This window comes from Engraulis encrasicolus, chromosome 11 (assembly GCF_034702125.1).
Source record: "Engraulis encrasicolus isolate BLACKSEA-1 chromosome 11, IST_EnEncr_1.0, whole genome shotgun sequence".
NCBI classification, from domain to species: Eukaryota; Metazoa; Chordata; class Actinopteri; order Clupeiformes; family Engraulidae; genus Engraulis; species Engraulis encrasicolus.
The window spans coordinates 41,821,483-41,842,240 of NC_085867.1; the positions used below are offsets into that span (position 1 = coordinate 41,821,483).

The 20,758-nt window shown below is 44.7% G+C and overlaps 1 protein-coding gene across 1 annotated transcript in view; it reads right to left on the reverse strand.

Moving 5' to 3' along the window:
- dym (dymeclin) overlaps positions 1-19,796 on the reverse strand; it is a 117,447-nt gene extending 97,651 nt beyond the window's left edge. The window contains exons 1-6 of the mRNA XM_063210655.1: positions 19,625-19,796; positions 16,950-17,160; positions 16,110-16,162; positions 13,885-13,978; positions 12,686-12,819; positions 11,131-11,203 (exon numbers count right to left, since the gene is read on the reverse strand). Of these exons, the coding sequence (XP_063066725.1) occupies positions 11,131-11,203; positions 12,686-12,819; positions 13,885-13,978; positions 16,110-16,162; positions 16,950-17,089 (494 nt within the window). The 5' untranslated portion in view covers positions 17,090-17,160; positions 19,625-19,796. The remainder of the gene's footprint in view (positions 1-11,130; positions 11,204-12,685; positions 12,820-13,884; positions 13,979-16,109; positions 16,163-16,949; positions 17,161-19,624) is intronic.
- Positions 19,797-20,758: the final 962 nt, after the last annotated feature.

The window sequence follows — 20,758 nt, forward strand, 5'->3', positions numbered from 1 at the left end:
CCCAATTCAAAACGGATGAGACACTCAACATGAAAAAAAAACATTTTTTTTTTTTTTTAAATCTGTGAGGGCAGATTACGTCATAAGCAACACAGGGCTTGTCAAGTTCAAGCATAAACACATCCGAAATGTGACTGTGATGATGTAAAGGCATCGTCAGACTTTAAAAACATTCGAGCCGGCGTCCCAAATAGTTATCCAGCGTGCACGTAGTGAGGAAATCAGAAATGGCAATAACAATGCTGCGGAGCCGCGAGTGGGAGGATTCTAGAAGGCCCAAACAATGGAGAACGCTGGGCTACTGTACACAGAATTATACAACTGTTCCATTCCTGGAGCCAAATATGAAATATGAGAGACGGACCAAGAGGAACACAGAAAAACAACAGCAGAGAGAGAGAGAAAGAGAGAGAGCGAGTCAGACAGACAGACAGACAGACAGACAGACAGACAGACAGACAGACAGACAGACAGACAGACAGACAGAGGATAAGAGACGACAATAGATCATAAGAGACATGAAAGAAAGACAATGACAGCGACAGACATGTAGAGAGGCAGAGACAGAAAATACAGAGTCCGAGATAGACAGACACAAAGAAAGGATGAAAGACAGAGAGAGGGTGACCAACAGACAGACAGACAGAAAGAAAGAGAAAGAACGAGACAGACACAGAGAGCCAGACACAGAGAGACAGACAGACATGGGGTATGTTTAAGAGACAGCATAGCTTCATTTAAACATGTGGCTCACTGCCACTGGTTTTGAAACTTTACAACACAACATTCAAACCGTATTTCTCTCTCTCTGTCTCTCTCCATCTGTGTGTGTATGTGTGTGTGTGTGTCTTACTTTCTTTCTCTGCGCGTCTATCTCTGTCTCCCTCTCTCTCTGTCTCTGTCTCTCTCCGACACACGCACACACACGCACACGCATACACACGCACACACACACACACGCACACGCGCGCGCGCGCGCGCACACACATGCGCACGCACGCACGCACGCACACGCACGCACACGCACACGCACACACACACACGCTGCCTTGGACCTTTAAAGCATTATGGCCCACAGAGAGGTGGTGGTGGTGGCCATTATCGTGCCACCAATTCTGGCTTTATGTTGCTGGCATGATGGAGAGGGAACACGGCAAGGACATCCCTGCTCACAGTGGCTGGCCCCAGCACACTCCTCTCTTCTCCTCTCTCTTCTCCTCTCTCCTCTCCTCTCCAGCACACTCCTCTTAGACGGTGGGCTAGATTTCGTAGCTCCTTTAGAACATGAGTTTCGTTCTCACTTTCGAGTGGCAACTTGATTTTTCTAATATGACCTCCTGACAATATGCAAAGCAATATTCTGGCTGTTGCCACGCTGAAAAGTTGCACGTTGATCTTAAAAAATAACGAAAATAAAAAAGACTGGGGGTGACGTCACATAATGCACAGTCAATGGGAAGTCTCCGCCCCTCAAAGTTGAAAAGGGAATATTTATCCGCATATCGGGCTTTTTTCATAGGCAGATAATTCACCTAATCATTGAAACAACGTAGGCATTTCATTCCTGACCATTTTCCTGTTACTGGAAAAAATAACACAGCTTGCATTTCTTTACTGACACGTAGTTTTTTGGCGAATTGATCTACCCCTGTCACCTCATTGCTCTATTGCTTTGAGGGAACAGACCTGTCATCTTTTTGACATTTATCTCTCGTTGCCCAATAATGGTCAGACAGTCGAACACTAACAGCGAAAAAGAGCACTCCTGAAAGTTTGAGAAAAATATTATTTTTTTGCATGTACACAACAAGTGAGCCCACTTACCCCCCAACTTGTCACTTTTTGCCATGAAATCTGACGGTTCCGGGTAGCATGCACGCGCTAGCTGTATTCTGCCTCGTTACCTTCGCCAGAAGGTTATGTTTTGCCCGCCGTGTATTTATTTATTTGTGAATATGTCTGTCTGTTTGTTTGTTTGTTTGTTTGTACTTCGTCTAACTCAGTCAAAACTGAGCCGATTTTTATGAAATTTTGTGGGATGATTGGTCATGACCCAAGGAAGAATCGATTAGTTTTTGGGAGTGATTGGGTCAAAGGTCAAAGGTCAAGGTCAAAATGTTTGTTTGTACTTCGTATAACTCAGACAGAACTGAGCCGATTTTTATGAAATTTAGTGGGATGATTGGTCATGACCCAAGGAACAATTGATTAGTTTTTGGGAGTGATTGGGTCAAAGGTCAAGGTCAAGGTCACGAAAAGGTCAAAAACGTAAATTGAGCCGATTTTTTATGAAATTTAGTGGGATGATTGGTCATGACCCAAGGAACAATCGATTACTTTTTGGGAGTGATTGGGTCAAAGGTCAAAGGTCAAGGTCACGAAAAGGTCAAAAACGTAAATTGAGCCGATTTTTATGAAATTTAGTGGGATGATTGGTCATGACCCAAGGAACAATCTATTACTTTTTGGGAGTGATTGGGTCAAAGGTCAAAGGTCCAGGTCAAGGTCACGAAAAGGTCAAAAACGTAAATTGAGCCGATTTTTATTAAACTTAGTGGGATGATTGGTCATGACCCAAGGAACAATCGATTACTTTTTGGGAGTGATTGGGTCAAAGGTCAAGGTCAAGGTCACGAAAAGGTCAAAACGTAAATTGAGCCGATTTTTATGACATTTAGTGGGATGATTGGTCATGACCCAAGGAACAACCGATTACTTTTTGGGAGTGATTGGGTCAAAGGTCAAATTCAAGGTCACGAAAAGGTCAAAAACGTTTTTCTTTGCCAAGCACTATGTGCCAGAAGAACGTGTACATGCTGAATTGAATAAGAGGTCAAGACTGGGCCAAAAATGTAATATTACGATATTCCGGTCCGATTTAAATGAAACTAACACCAAAATTTGGAGAATGTTATGCCCCACACTTTGAAGATGGCCAGAAAAAAATATGTGGCGTAGGCGAAGGTTTGCGCTCTACCGAGTGCCCATTCTAGTTGACTTTGCATTGACGTGACGTCACTCGGTCGGCTAGTTTTTCTTGTCATTTTTATAAATCAATGTGCAAGTTTTGAGGATGGCAACAGCCAAAATATTGTTTAATGGGTTGTCAGGGGGTTATATAAGCAAAAATAAAGTTGCCACTCGTTAACACCAACGAACTGACAAGATATGAGACTGGGCCCACCACCTATCTCTTCTCCTCTCTCTTCTCCTCTCATCTCCAGCACACTCCTCTCTTCTCCTCTCTCTTCTCCTCTCATCTCCAGCACACTCCTCTCTTCTCTTCTCTCCTCTCATCTCCAGCACACTCCTCTCTTCTCCTCTCTCTTCTCCTCTCTCTTCTCCTCTCCAGCACACTCCTCTCTTCTCCTCTCTCCTCTCCTCTCCAGTACACTCCTCTCTTCTCCTCTCTCCTCTCCTCTCCAGTACACTCCTCTCTTCTCCTCTCTCCTCCCAGCACACTCCTCTCTTCTCCTCTCCTCTCCTCTCCAGTACACTCCTCTCTTCTCCTCTCTCCTCTCCAGCACACTCTTCTCTTCTCTTCTCTTCTCTTCTCTTCTCTCCTCTCCTCTCCTCTCCTCTCCAGCACACTCCTCTCCTCTCCTCTCCTCTCCTCTCCAGCACACTCCTCTCCTCTCCTCTCCTATCCTCTACAGCACACTCCTCTCCTCTCCTCTCCTCTCTCCAGCACACTCCTCTCCTCTCCTCTCCTCTCCTCTCCAGCACACTCCTCTCTTCTCCTCTCCTCTCCTCTCCTCTCCTCTCCAGCACACTCCTCTCTTCTCCTCTCTCCTCTCCTCTCCTCTCCTCTCCTCTCCTCTCCTCTCCAGCACACTCCTCTCCAGCACACTCCTCTCCTCTCCTCTCCTCTCCTCTCCTCTCCAGCACACTCCACTCCTCTCCTCTCCTCTCCTCTCCAGCACACTCCTCTCCTCTCCTCTCCTCTCCAGCACACTCCTCTCTTTTCCTCTCCTCTCCTCTCCAGCACACTCCTCTCTTTTCCTCTCCTCTCCTCTCCAGCACACTCCTCTCTTCTCGTCTCCTCTCCTCTCTCCTCTCCTCTCTTCTCCTCTCCTCTCCTCTCCTCTCCTCTCCAGCACACTCCTCTCCTCTCCTCTCCTCTCCAGCACACTCCTCTCCTCTCCTCTCCTCTCCTCTCCAGCACACTCCGCTCCTCTCCTCTCCTCTCCAACACACTCCCCTCCTCTCCTCTCCAGCACACTCCGCTCCTCTCCTCTCCTCTCCAACACACTCCCCTCCTCTCCAACACTCTCCTCATTGCTCCTCTCCTCTCCTCTCCAACAATCTGCTCTCCAACACGCTCTGCTCTGCTCCTCTCCAACATTCTCCTCTCCTCTCCAACACACTCTGCTCCTCTCCTCTCCAACACTCTCCGCTCCTCTCTAATGTTCGCCTCTCTCCTCTCTCAACTCCACTCTCCACCTCTCCAACACTCTCCTCTCCTCGCATCGTGCCACACTGCACCAACACTCAACCATTTGTATTCATGAGAGTGAGAGAAGTAATCTGACCACACACACACACACACACTAACGTTCTCTCTCTCTCTCTCTCTCTCACCACCCTGCCTCCACTCACGCATGATGACCACAACAGCGCTCTCTCTCTCTCTCTCTCTCTCTCTCTCTCTCTCTCTCTCTCTCTCTCTCTCTCTCTCTCTCTCTCTCTCTCTCTCTCTCTCTCTCCTCTCTCTCTCTCTCTCTCTCTCTCTCTCTCTCTCTCTCTCTCTCTCTCTCTCTCTCTCTCTCTCTCTCTCTCTCTCTCTCTCTCTCTCTCTCTCTCTCTCTCTCAGACACAGGCACACAGCAAGACACACACCCTCACATTCACACATACATTGACACACACACACACACATTCAGATACACACACTGTCTCTGAAACATTCCGATGCATACACACACTCAGGCGCGCGCACACACAGACACACGCACATACGCACACGCACACAGGTTCTGGGGTCTCTTCTTCCGTATTTCATCACTGTGCCCTGCGTGAACCTCGGTAATGAGATGATTAAATCTGTGCAGACATCAAACCCATCTCTCTGTAATCTCCCCCACATCAAATAACCACAACAACCATCAGCTCTTCTCTTCGCCAGGGGAAATGTGTCCTTGGCTGCAGTGTATTACCAAACCAATAAATGGGAACAAAAAAGGGCTCGATTGAGTGTGTGTGTGTGTGTGTGTGTGTGTGTGTGTGTGTGTGTGTGTGTGTGTGTGTGTGTGTGTGTGTGTGTGTGTGTGTGTGTGTGTGTGTGTGTGTGTGTGTGTTTGACTGAGTCGGAGAGAGGAGAGTACAATCACAAACATGGTCCGGCACAAATGCCTAGAGAGACACAACAGATAGGCACCAAACAATGTGCAGTCAAAACAGAGACAAGCACGCACGCATGCACGCACACACACACACGCACACCCACCCACCCACACACGTTATTGACATAAAGGTTGAAATGACCTACATTATTATGTTCCAGTCAATTCTCCCCAGAGAGCTTGGGGATGCTCAGTGTGACACTCACCAGGCTGTCCTTTATTATATCCCAAGTTGAAATCTCTCCATCATTTTTCTCCTCTTTCTTATTCCCATTCTCTCACACTCTTTCTTTCAGTTTCTCTACCATTTTCTCATTTATATGTTTTCCCCATCTATATTTCTCTCAACCTGACACATCATTTCACCTTGATATCAGAGTTGGAAATCGTTTCCTCTCCTCTATCTCCATCTCGATCTCTCTCTCTCCCCCCAAAGGAGCATTTACACTTCCTTTCTACACCCATATTTCTTTGATCCCTTTCATATCTCACCCCTGCAAAGGCGGTTCAAGGAGAAAGCTATTATTGCATCGACACATCGCGCTCGGCGCCTGCCATTAAGGCCACAGGCTTGATGAGAATGGAATAAGTGAGTTAAAGACGGAAGATGAACAATTCCCTCGCCAATATTTAATAGATCTTCACTTGCCCATCAATTCTTCTGACATCGAACAGTCCCTCTCACATGTGAGTACTGGTATTACGGGCATACTTTACGAGTATGCAGTATAGGACATGTGCGTTTTGTGTGTTGTGCAGTGAAAACACACATTGTGCTGTCAACATAAGCGTTTGTAACTACACTTGAAGCAAGTCATTTTTGTTGTCCTTGAATGTATGTTTCAAATATCGTTTCAGTGGTCAGGAACATTTAAACACACACACACACACACACACACACACACACACACACACACACACACACACACACACACACACACACACACACACACACACACACACACACACACACACACACACACACACACACACACACGCACACGCGCGCGCACGGGCGCACACACACACACCTTTTCTAAAGTTCCTAGTGTGTCTTGGCTGACAGAGAGATAAGTCTGTAACCCATCCGTCTTCAATACTTCACTTCAAATCTGCCACAAGATACAAATTAAATTGAATTTCATGGTATCATTATCAATGCATGACAGGGGTGAGGTGAAGTAAATGGGGAAAAATGAAAGAGAGAGAAAGAGAGAGAGAGAGAGAGAGAGAGAGAGAGAGAGAGAGAGAGAGAGAGAGAGAAAGGGAGAGAGAAAGGGAGAGAGAAAGGGAGAGACAGAGAGAAGACAGGAGGCAGTGATGAATGAGTCGAGCAGCACTGACATGACAATCTTATTCACACAACCCGTGTGTGTGTGTGTGCGTGTGTGTGCGTGTGGGTGCGTGTGTAGGGCACCACCAGACACACTGGAAACCAGAGCCCTCACCAGCACAGCGTGTTGCAATCAACTCCAGATGAAAAGTGACTCACACCAACAATCGCCTTTGTTCTCACACCCTTACGCTAGGGACACATACGCGCAAATTTGGCCAAGCGAAGCGAACTTTGCCATTCATTCCTATGAGGGAAGTGAAGACAAGCAAAGAGGAGCGAAGCGAAGCGAAAATATTTGACCAAGTTTTATATTATGCAAATGAGGAGCAAATTTCGACTGCGGTGGCCAATCAAATCAATACAAGAAATGTTCCATTCTACCTGATCCACTGCTACGACCCGATGACCGTTGAGCTGTCAGAACGGAACACTAAATTTCGCCTCTCTCTGCATCGCTCGTTTCGCTTGCATATGTCCCTGGCGTTGTACACTCAAAACGATACAAACACACTAAAATATCTTAGCTTTATTTCTTTCAGGATCAATAAAGTCATCTCTGTTCTTTACTGCTTTTCATCAAAGACCTTCAGAACTACCACTGGGACTGAAAACTGATGCAGGATAACCTACAGATGAGAGGGATGTGCATTTGCTCCTTCCTGATAGCAAGGTAAGCATTAAAGGGACACTGTGCAGGAAATGGTTAAAAAAGGTACTGCAACTATGCTGCTCATTGAAACTGGGCTGCCTATTGCCAAATTTGATCTTTACATGAAAGTTTACTTAGTAATAAACAAATATTTTCTAGTATGGTTCAAGTACAGTCATTTTTGCAGCTAAAAATGGCTATTTTTGAATTCTGCATGAATTCTGGAAATAAACAACTAAAAATCTCACACAGTGTCCCTTTAAGCAAGGCAACATTTTAAATGAATCATCTTCACGAGTCCGATGATACTAAAGCCTATATAATAATAACTATTTAAAAATAACACATATAAAAAGTTAATACATAAATAATCAATAGTAAGTAGACCAAGTCTCTCCCGGCCGCTCGCGTGAGCTGTACATGTGTACAATGTGACTATAATGGCTACCCTTATCCTTCTAAACAAGAGAAAACACCAACCGATCACACAACTACCAACTACCATACTTCTTATCAAGGCGCCCAAATTATCTTTAATACTAATAGAATTTCATATTTATTTTGCTCATTTTTAATATTTAACGTGCAAGTATTCATTAAAATCAATAGAAATATGACGCTAATTTACATAACTTGCTTCATTATGCTTTCAACAGATGTGTGACCACACCGTAGCATGGCTACCACCTGTGTCTACCAGGATACATCATAATATCGATATTTCTTGAGCTCAGTCCTATAAGCACAGACAAACACACAAAACACGCACACACGCACACACACACGCACACACACACACACACACAACTAGACCCCCCCCACAGAAAGCACAGGCTCTGGGCTCCCAAGTCAAAGGCAAAGATAGTTGTGATAGATAGCCGCGGCCCAGCGGAGAGCCATCCGTGTTAATCAGATCATGGAACTTCCCTTTCCACGAGCAGCATGTGGCCACGAGGGCCGGGGCCTTGTACCGCACATCAAAGGGGCTTTGCGTGAAGCTTGTGTACGTGTGCTGTGAACACAAAAGCCCACCTTCCCACCAACACCGCAACCATCAACCACCCCCACACCCCTTCCACACACTCTCTAGCAATACAAACAGGTTCCGACTACATCCATCCGTCCATCCATCCATCCATCCATCCCTCCATCCCTCCATCGGAGGTGGTGGAGGGCGAGAACACAGAGGCGCTGCTTATGGGAAGACCGGTCCCGGAGAGACAAGAATGTCTTTGAAATCTACACCCGTTGCAAAAACTTGACGATCCCGGCCCGGGTCTAACCCCAAAGGGTCTGGCGCCAATGAACTTGCCCATTACAGCCCTGCCCAATAAGCCCTCACACACACACACGCACACACAGCCAGCCGAGCCCCTTCCACACCCCTCCCCTGGTCAGCCAGCCAGCCAGCCAGGCAGTCGACAGCCAGAGACATCAAGATACGAGGGGGCCGAAGTGGGGAATGGCCTTTTCCTCTGCGCTGCTGCCCTGTCTGGATCTCTGGGGCACAGTCAGGCAGGCAGGGAAGGAGGCAGGCAGGGAGTCAGTCAGTCGGTCTCTCCCCCTGGGTCCCCGACTCCCCCCCACCGGTCAACCACCACGCCAACTCACCACCACCACCCACCACCATGACTCCACTCACGCAAGCAAGATGACCACAACAGCGCTCTCTCTCTCTCTCTCTCTCTCTCTCTCTCTCTCTCTCTCTCTCTTTCTCTTTCTTTCCCATTTCCTCACTGTTTCTGTTTGCTCGTTATGTGGGCTGTAAGATGTCCCCATTCACACGAGAGAGAGAGAGAGAGAGAGAGAGAGAGAGAGAGAGAGAGAGAGAGAGAGAGAGAGAGAGAGAGAGAGAGAGAGAGAGAGAGAGAGAGAGAGAGAGACAGACTGAGAGGAGGGGAAACTGCTTTAGAGAGTGAGAAAGACAGAGAAGAAGTGGAGCAATAGGGTCAGTCGGATAGACAGACACACAAAACACAGACAGGACAGAGGAAGGGAGGGAGGGGAAAAAAGAGCTCTTTGTTTGGGCGCCTACTTGAAAAGGGAGCACCGTGTAGATATGCTAAATTAGCATCAGAGGAAAGTTAATTGGCTCAAAAGGGTAAGGGGCCGATAGCGATCATCACAGAGGCATGCGAGGGAAGGGAAGGGAAGGGAAGAGCCACTAGTGATGTTTGGCCTCTGGCGTGCCACCGCATGCATGCATCATAAGACCTTTGAACTCTCTATATTATTCTACAGAAGGCAGAGAACTTGACTCCAGGACTCCCGGTCTCCCTCCCTCTGATGTCAATGATTCCCAAACAACATTAGACCACGGGAAGCAGGAATTGGAAGGTTGCGGGTTTGAATCCCAAATTATTCATGGTTGAAGCGCCCTTGAGACCTGACCATACGTTGCTCTAGCGCAGTGATTCTCAAACTTTTTCAGACCGAGGACCACTTTGTCCCCTCAAAAATGTTCAGGGACCACCTGTCAACTGAATTGAGAGTTGACGGGTGGTATTTCGACACTTAATATTGATGCAGATCACTTACTTTTTATTCCCATTTACAACCCTGTCTTATTTTGGTGAAAATATGACTAGAGGCATGTTTGGCTTTGTAATTATGTTACAAATATAGCCTTCTGCTAGCTTGTCTTGGAAAAGCAGAAATCCCTTTGCGGACCACCTGAGCTCTGTCGCGGACCACCAGTGGTCCCCGGACCACACTTTGAGAATCACTGCTCTAGCGATTATATTTGTATACAATTCCCTCTACTTAAGTCACTGTGGATAAGAGCACGAGCAAAGTGGAATGTAATGCAATGAACATCTCCCTATACTTTGTGCAGCGACGATTAAGAAATTCTTCCTTGAATTAATGGGATCATTTTGATTTCTGAATCTGATCCCTAGATGTTCAGAAATCTCTCTGTCTTGCAACAGAGGCATCTCCAAACATCTCACTATACTTTGGACAGAGACAATTAAGACTTTTACTAAGCAATTTACAGGCTAACAAATTAGACCATCAGATGAAAAGTACAGTTTCGCACTGCATCATGACCGAAGCTGTGAAACCAGGGGTGGAGCTATAGGGGGGCAAGAGGGGCATTTGCCCCTGTGCCCAGTGCCCTCCTGTAAGGGTGTTGGGGGCCACATTGTGGCTATGGCAGGCAGTATGGGGGGCCCTATCAGTGTTTTGCCCTTGGGCCCTGTGTGCAATTGTTCCGCCACTGTGTGAAACCAATGATTGGTGATGAACTGGTCATGAGTAAGTGGTTAGGGCGTCAGTCTTGTAGCTCAAAGGTTGTCGGTTCGACTCCCCACACACCAGGTTGGTGGGGGGAGAAATTAATAAAAGCTCTCCCCTATCCTCCTCCATGACTAAGGTGCCCTGAGTATCGTACCGCCCCGCCGCACTGCTCCCTCCTTTTGGGGCTGCCTCCTTGCACGGGTCAGGCATAAATGAAATTTTGTTGTGTGCAGTGACCACTGTGTGCTGTGGAGTGCTGTGTCACAATGACGATGCGAGTTTCGGAAGGGGCTTTCACTTCGAACAGCCTCAACAAAGACTGAGATTCCACCAGAATAAAAACAGATACACCTACATACTGATGGAGCATTGAGATTGTGTGTCCTTTTTGATTATCTCCTATCGGTACTAGACCAATTCGCCAGGCAAACATAGTTTCTGCCACTAGGCGGCAGTTTGTGCCACTTCATCTAGTTTACCAGGATACATTTAAAGGGAGTATTTGGATTACAGGTTCTCATAACTGTAAACCACTGTAAACCCAAAACCACTGGGATACTCACAGCAGAGGGACCTCCACGATGAGATGAACAAGGTTACAGATGAGTTCCTTCAGCAGGTCCTCGCCTCCGCTCTCTTCAAGTCACAACACACAAACCAGAAAGCAAACAAGTTATGAATCAGCAGCGCCGGCTCAATGCATACAGATAGAAGTATGCATTTCACACTCCACCATGAAAATGAAAATTGAAACAAGCAAACAGTCAATTTCTCAAATAGAAATACATAACAATCCACAGTGTGCATAGTTTTTATATTTTTATGTTGTCATTTGCACGAAAAAAATTGTTGTTTGGTGTCTAAAGGTTAGATTAGACTTCTGCAACTGTGCTCGTCAAAAGTCGCGTGGGACTGGTCACGAACCAACTTTGTTTTCATGCATCTGCGAGGTCTGCGAGGTCTGAGGTCTCGTCACGAGCCACATTTGAAATTGAGCGATTACCTTCACTACATTGTAAGCTTTGCAGTCATTATTAAGCAATGTTGCTTTCTAGCCCGGTTAGCTGGGTATTTTCACACACATTGCAAAGGCAATGTACTGGTATCATTATTTGACATACCCAGTCTGTTTTCACGAGCAGAAAATGCAAGCATGTAAATAGTTGATTCTGCCGATGTGCGTTTACATTCGGTGGAGGAAGCTACGGTAGTAAAACCGCAGGCATTGTCCCACGAGTGTTCAACTGATGCATTGTTTGTTACTTAGCTTGTAGCTTTGTGTATTTACACGTTTACACACAAGGCATTAGTTTTAACAGAATACAGCTCTGCTCTCGCAAACTACCGGCATTGCGCTGCCACAAGAACAAGGAAGTAGCGAGACGACCAATCATAGCGCCTTTTTGTCTGCGTCCTCCGCGTCCATCCGACGGATAGTTAGATTTTTTTCGAGGCACTCGACGACGGGCGCAGAGCCTCTGCGCGGGGGGCGTGGACTCGCACAGAAAGAAGACGGACGGACGCAGAGGCTATGCGTCCGAAGCATAACTCTAGCTTTAGAGGTCAGCAACCATTCATCCATCGCTACAGTATGTACACTGGTCAAAATAATAGAGGGAACGACAAAACAAATCGATGCCACTTCCACGCAATCAGATATCGGTAAAATCTGCCTGTCCAGTGAGGAAGCATCGCTGATCGTCAATCCATTTCAAATTCCACAACAGAAGGAGAAAGGAATTCACACTCGCTGTTTCCTCCTAAATGGACATGGTGATTCATCAAATATCTGACTTGAAATTGCATCGTGGTGTTTATGGTGTTCCCTTTATTTTTTGAGCAGTGCATATTGACAAGATTTTAAGAGTTTTGTTGAAAAATGACGTAAGCGCCGTTTTAAACATTCTGTTGGAAATTACTGCTCTGATGTCCTATCATCTAGCATGTGTGAATTTTTGGCCTTTCAAATATTTTGAGAACATACATTTTAAACCTATACAGAATGCATTTTGCAATAAAATGACGGATAAAAAAAATGCCAATTTCCCAAAATGGGTATACGTCATTTTGCATCAGAACTCTTCATTTGTGAATTCCCAGACAACAAGAATGGCTTACCACAGGTGCCTGGCGCCCTCTCGTGGTAGGAGAACTGTAAGTGCAGCTCCTCCTCGCTCATCTCCCGGATAAAGACCTTCAGCAGACAGCGGATCAGGAGCAAGGCATTGTGGGCCTGCCAGATGAACAGCTGACTGCATGGGAATAATAATAATAATAATAATAATAATAATAATAATAATAATAATAAAGAAGAGCAGGTGAACCGTGGTACCTAAAGCAGAAATACCAATACAATAGATATCATTCAGACATCAACCATGTAAAACAGGGCCTATTCTAGTCGATTTTGTCCCCCAGGCGAGCACCCCCTCTTTTCTTTTTGAGAAGAAAGAAATCGCTATCTGTGAACATAGTAGTGTACATTTGATAGAGCACAGCTGATCTAGTACCTACATACGTACTGTACTCTGTGTCCATGAAGAGTCATTCTAAATGTAAAGTTGAATGCTTTATTTAGCTCTACTTCTGTGAAATATTTTGTCTTTATTCAGATAAGACAGTGTGAAAGCAGACAGGAAGCAAATGAGGAGAAATAGATGGGTATTGTGTTGGTTAATGACAGAGCTGAACCTCAGTGCCCTTGGGCAAGCAGCCCTGTAGTGTATGTGGTCAGGTCAAGTGCATTAGCATGCCGTGACAGGGCACCCCATGCTTTAAAAGCAAAATATGCACTCATGTGTATACTAGGGGTGTCAACAATGATCGATTCTGCGATCTGAATCGATGCGGGGCATGGACGATCCCGAATCGATCCGGCAAGTTCCAGAATCGATCCGGCAATTTTTGTTAAGTTTCAATTACTTCTATGGATATTTCGGGAGCAAATGAATGTTAAATTAGATAAAAGCTCTTCAAAACATTGCACGACTGATACAGACTGAGACAGATTGAAACAGAAAACAGCCAATAAATTGTTGCTCAGCATCTGACTACTTGTATTGCCTCATCATGACTGATTAAACATTTGCTTTGCTTTCAGTAGAAATGTAATGCATTGCAATACATTGTAGAATTGAGTCGGATCGGATCAGATCGGATCGCATAAAATCGAATCAAATCGAATCGCTACCTCCCGAATCGTGATCGAATCGTGATCGAATCGGATCGAGAGGGCAGTGCCGATCCACACCACTAGTGCATACTGTCTAGTGTGTGTGAAATTTAGCACCCTCTTTAAATAGCCCCACCATACTCACTCTTGGCATTCTGTGGAGATCTTCAACTCTTTGGTTCGTGCAAGGAAGATCCTCACCAGCGCTCCGAAATTCCCAGATCTGGGATTGTTCTTAACTGTAGGAGAGGGGACAGGATTAGGAATTGGGAATTCAGAAATTGTTGTCACTGCAAAAAAAAAAACACTTGCCACTTGTAGGAAGGTCTCTGATTCTGATGCTGGAAATGGGAACATGGATAATGCAGTGTTTGTATAGTTTGAAAAGTCAGACTGTTGCAGAGTACTGGAATGAGTTATTAAATGCTTCTCATAAATATCAATGTACATTTACACCTTTACTGTGGTTTAAGCTGTTGGTATAATAATAATAATAATAATAATAATAATAATAATAATAATAATAATAATAATAATAATAATAATAATAATAATAATGCATTTTATTTGAAAACGCCTTTCAAAAAACTCAAGGACACTGTACATAGAGAAACAATTATACATTAGTGATCAGTTAAGTCTTCAGATATTCAAAGGATGTATACATCATAAATTAACTACCGGTATTTCTACAGCACAATTCATACCACATCCAGTTCTCCAGTCCTTCAACAGATTGACAGAGGTGAGAGTTAGGCTGAATCCCATTACACCCCTTAGCCCTACGCCCCTTCCCCTTCTCCTCCGTGTTGCACGTGCACGAGTAGTAGTAGTGACGTTTCAATTTACGTTAAGACAGAGGGGTAGGGGTACGGCGAAGGGCTTTCCACCCCTCCAAACGGAGATTTTCAGACACCACACTCCAGATGGAGGGCTACGACAGATATCCCTCAATGCATTGCGAATGGCTTTAAAAAAAAAATGGCGGCAAGCCGCGGCATCCACACCAGCACACAAGTTCAAGTACTTTCACCGCAATTGACGGTTTTCAAGTGGTAATAATTATTCCATTGTACTAAGTTTAACATTGTCCCAATGTGTCATGCTCATTGTCTCCGTGAAACGCACATGAAAAAAAATCACTATCAACGTCAACCTTATGCATGGAATTAGTGACAGCTGTGAGTGTCATTCCGTGATTGTTGAAGGGGTGTCTCAATTCGTAGGGGTTGCGTTTCAAGCCCTACACCTTGCGGCTTCGTTTGAAAGCACGAGAAGCAAGGGGAAGGCGCAGGGGTAGGGGTAGAGATTAGTAATGGGATTCGGCATAAGTCACTAATTTTCAAGTCAGTAGTCAGTTTCAAGTCTTAACACTCAAATTCCAGTCACAAGTTAAGACACATTTGACGTACAAGTCCAAGTCAGAAGTCAAAGTCTCAGCCAAGCCAGGTTGAGTCCAAACGTCATTTTTCCAGTCCTTTAACCATTCACCATCATGTACTTCAGGGCTATTCAATTAGAATTTCATCTGGGTCATATTTCGAAACCAAGAACTGCAGTCGGGCCGCACATTTTCAGACATCACGACCACTGAAATGACACTTAAAATCAGTAGTCCACAAACAAATTTTAAACCTGTTCCTCTAACCTAAAACTTAACCACATTGAATGTGAATGTATAAGATAAGCAGAAGATTCACAAGCAAATAATGTGTTGTACTGCAGTAACAAAACTGAAATGTGCTTCAGTTGGGGGCCATGCCTGGGCCGCATGTGGACTGCATCTGGGCCGCATGTGGCCCTCAGGCCTCCAATTGAATAGCCCTGATGTACTTTATGCAAAACGGCCAAATATAACTCAAGTCTCACGTATGGCATTAAAGCCGATATTAGTCACTCTACTCCTCAATTCTGGAATTCACTCTCCCTCTGGAATCCGTAAAACATTAACTCTCTTCCCCTCTTCAAATCCAGACTCTAAACTCATCTTTTCTAGTAAGCATATTCGATTTGATTGCAAAGTTTCTTATTCCTATCTACTTTACTTCAATGTGCCTACAAAGGACTGCACTGCTAAATGTTCACAAGTCACTCCAAATTTGGCAAAGTTAAGTCTCAAATTATTAATTTTGTGACACGTAAGTTGAATGCAAGTCACGTGACTCAACGTCCACATCTCTACAGACAGGAACACAAAGGCCGCACCGCACCCGGAGTTGCCACTCGAACTGAGTTCAAATAAGGTTCATTGTTTCATTCGTTCACGTTCATTGTTTAAATATTTACTTCAGGCTTTAAAAGCCTGCCTTTATATGCCCCAAATTACCCTACCTCCCTGAGTGCAATAAACAAACAAAGTAAAAAACATACTCAGAGTTTTAGCCAATGGGATGATTGCTTCTTCCAACAGTTTTGCATCGGAGCTGAAAGGAGAAAGAAGAAAACAGAGTGAATATACAACACACACACACACACACACACACACACACACACACACACACACACACACACACACACACACACACACACACACACACACACACACACACACACACACACACTTGTATGTTTGTTTGTTTTTAAAAAAAACATTTCCATTTAATTTTGAAAAACCTGCCAGTGCCTTGTCTAATAAACTAAGGTCCGGGATATGTTGGCTGTAGGATACATGAGCGCATGCACATTTCATGCAAGTGCTGTGCAATTTTGGAGACGGTAGCAAACCTGACACAAGTTACACAAACACAGGTGCACGGTAAAAGAGACAAGATTGGAATGATTGTGCAGAGCAGCATGGGATTTCCCAGGCTAGCAATGAGCGACTCCACTCCAATAGCCTAGTAAACTAGCGCCACCCGCTGGCGGTCAATTTTTTTACCTGCAAGTGGTCTGGTGGTCCATACATAGCCGTGAACTGCCAAATTGCCCTGAATCTGGCAAACCAATCACAACGCAGAGATTATTTTTATCAAAGCAGGCGGTTTTGAGGGAGTGGCGACGAAGCCCGCGACAAGCACAACAACATGAAAGATGGTGCTGATTGGTTAGAGCGTTGGCCAAACGGGTTGTTCTCATCAACAATCTTCGGATGTATATTTCATCGGGGCCAGACTAAATTAAACATCCAATCTCACATTTAGTCTGGTTTATCAGGCTACGAATCCAGAGCAACTTAACACCAAATGGAGCCCTGTCATTCTGCCTCCTCACCTGCAGGTGGGGCTGGTGATGGTGAAGGAGATGAGCTGGTTCCAGAAGGGGTCATTCTCTGAGATGGACTCGGTGCCAATCAGCGTCTGCAGGCTCTTGTTTTCCGCCAGGTCGCTCACTTGGCTGGTGCTGGCTCCCATCTCCCAAAGATGATGATGATGATGATGATGTGCACGCCTCTCTTCAAGACGTCATCACTCTACACCAAACCCTGGGAAGGGAACAGAAGTATCCATGTTTACAAGGGTGACGCTAATTAATATTAGGAACAAGTAGAAGAAGTAGATATATAGAAGATATATAGATATATAGAAGGGTCAAAGCGACCAAAAAGGAATTGTCATTCAGTGTAACGGATACCTTCTGCTGACTGTAACTTTAAGAAACAAGACACTTTTTATTTATTTTTTTTCCAGTGAATTCATGAAAGCCTCAGCTGTCATCCATTCACTTGAAACAATTTAAAAATCATGTTTTTTTACAGTCAGCAGAAGGTATCCGTTACACTGAATGACAGTTCCTTTTTGGACGTCTTTGACCCAGAAGTAGTTATAGTAAATCATTGAGAAGGGCTGTGTGAAGCCTAACTGGAAATAGCAGACCGACAATGCTGTGGGAGCACAACAAACATTGAAGTGGGCACAGGCAGGGTTAGTAGGCGGGGTAATAAGGCAGATACAGTCACTTCATCCTTTACACAATATGCCCTGCTTGGAGAGGCGCTGCTGATTCGTGACTTTTCGTTTTCCAGTCATGGATACCTGTGGGATTCCTACTGCACATGGTTCATGTCTGGGACCTTCATTTTCTGATTTATCATCTGAAATATTTATCAACAATTAGACATGTCTTGTCTTGGACTCGGGCAAGTGTGTGTAAAGGGTCATTTTCAGCAGATAAAATTCACCAAATTCCTTTTTTTTCCTGAACTGACAAATTAACAGCACTGCTGGTAATGCAGCCGGCCCCAGACTTGTAGCTAGGAAATAAACTAGAAATATCAAAAAAGAAGCAAATGTCTAACTCATTACGAAATTGCTGCAGGTGTATCTTGAGAACAAGTTTGCCTTTTTTGCTCGCTATTTACAGTTGATGCTCCTGATATGCCTGCTGACATCAACCTCCAGATTACTGACTAGCAATGTGATTCTGATATGAAGCAGAAATTTTCAACATTTCACAATTACATTACCGGCCGTGGCCCACTTGAGATCAAATTAGCCCTTTTTTGCACAGCCATAGACAACCCTACTCGTGTTGTACCAGGGCTCAGCCATAGACAACCCTACCCGTGCTGTATCAGGGCTTTGCTGGGCTGGTGGCCCAGGCCCACAGCCCCCATGGTTGTTTTCTCACCGGGGTTGGGGTGCTACCCTGGATAGGCAGACAATTCTGATGGCATGGATCAGGGTAAAGAATATTTCTTTTACTCATTTTTAAACAGTGCTGCTGCTTATCCATTGTGAACAACTCTCTCCATAAGACCTTTATAATAAACTGATTCATTCAACCTTCATTACCATATAACAAATGTGTTTTCCTATAATATAATTAGTTAGTAATAACATTACACCCTTTCGTTTGTGACAAAAACATTAATTTAATAGAAACACATTTTCACACAGTATTAATTAATATATTGATCTCTATCTGACAAAACATTGACAGATTTCATGCAAACAAGTAATAATCAACCGAGGGTGAGAAACCACCAACTTTCACCACCTTTGAGTTAGAAGTTATTGTCTCCAAAGATCAGACCCATTTTGGCCCATCCATTTCCAGTTTCTAGCACCCAAACCAGGACCACCAGCCCCCCTTAGCACCTTGTCCCTTTATGTGAGAAAGCCTTTATCACCTTTAGGTCCAGCACAGGTAACTAGGATCTGGTCCCTCAGTGAAAGTGGCCCTATTGGCTGTAGTTGTTAGTTAAGTTAGTTCTATGTGGCTCCTGGACTGAGCCGAGTTTGACACCCCTGCACTAGAGCTAGCTGATGATCAGACCAGCTCAACAGTGGGGGTGTGTACACACTAGGCTACCAGTAGTCCCACAAGCACCACCACACTGGCATTGACTAGCTTGCAACTACAACGGCTCCTGAATCTTGAGGTTGTTGTGTTTGATGACACTGCGATGAACGACAGAAAGTAGTATGTATTGATAGTTTGAGAAATGCAAACTGACCATCACCTACAGGGAAACTGCCTCCAATGTACCACTACTGAGCCCACTTCAACTCAGTTGGTTAGCAATGACACATCAGCCAAGCTAACTATTTGGCACGACAAAATAGAGATTACAACTAGTACTTCTTGCAATCTCACAAATACATTGTAAATATGCTAAACATTTGGCAGTGAAGTCCGTTGTTGTGATGGTAGTGTCTCAGTGACGTGACATTAACACATCTAGCCATCACAACTAGCTGAATTTGTTAGCAAGGTGCTCATCAGCCGTCTAGGTCGTAATTCGTTAAGCGAATGACAAGCATCAACAAATGTGTACCTCACCAAATGCATTGCTTTCAGACCCTGATGATGTCGTGGTAGTAAACACCTTCAAAGTTGTCCATTTAAACTTAGCATGAGCGCATGCTAATGGGAACAGCTAGCCTGCTAACTCTGCTCAGCAACAGCAACAGCAACTGCATTCAGTTATTTTGACACTGCATTACCTGATAAACTGCTGCTTGTGTCAAACCTGGCAGTTACACCAGTCACCTGACACTGTTCCTGTGGTGTCTTGTACTGTCGCCCAGCAGAATATGTTTTTGCCGTTTAGGAAAATCTTGAAAGACTTGCTGTAGAAGTATCTAGCTCTCATCCACCATATTTCCACGTCGCCACTCGTCGTACTTGCGTATCGTGACGTCACCACCAACAGGATCTTGATGACAGGTGGGTTAACCCTCTGTGGTTGGACCTGTTTCCAATGTTTACAGAGCTTCACTTGTCTAATAAATCGATTCATCATAGCTATCTCTTTACAGTATACGATACAAAGACTGTAAGTAATCGACAAAGATAACCTAATATCATGCAATAGCAATGTTATGCACATAATGTCTATTATGAGTGTTCCATTCCATGTAGGCTATAGGCTATTTGGTATGGTAACAGCAGGGATGTAAGAATAAGAAGATATAAGAATATGAAGCAAGCTGTCTTCAAGTATAGAGCTCTATATCCCAAGGGTGCAAGACATTTATCCTGGTTATTATTCACTCCTCCACACATTTTCTGTCTTACAGTGACTGGACCCACCTGGGAAACTCCCATTGTCATTGTGACATAGCACTCCACAGCACACAGTGCTAACTGCACACAACGAAATTGCATTTATACCTCAGTCACCGGTGCAAGGGGACAGCCCGAACAGTGCCCCAAGGGAGCAGTGAGGGCCAGACAGTACCATGTCAGGGTACCTCAGACATAGAGGAGGATGCAGGGGGGCACTGGTTAATTACTCCACCAAGCAGGTGGATAGGGAGTCAAACCAGCAACCTTTGGAGAGTCTAATGCCCTAACAGCTTACCCATGACTCTTTAATCATTAATTACCTCCGCCAAGGAGTTAATGTTTTTGGTAGTGTTGGTTTGTCTGTTTGTTTGTTTGTTTGTTTGTCTGTTTGCCAGCAGCATAACTCATTAACTAATCAACAGATGTGGACGAAACTTTCTGGAGTTGCTGATAATGACCCAAGGAACAAGTGATTCAATTCTGGTGGTGATCCGGATCGCGAACCAGACCCAGGTCTTTTTAAAAGATTCTGTCAGCAGGATAACTCAAAAACGAATCAACGGATTTGG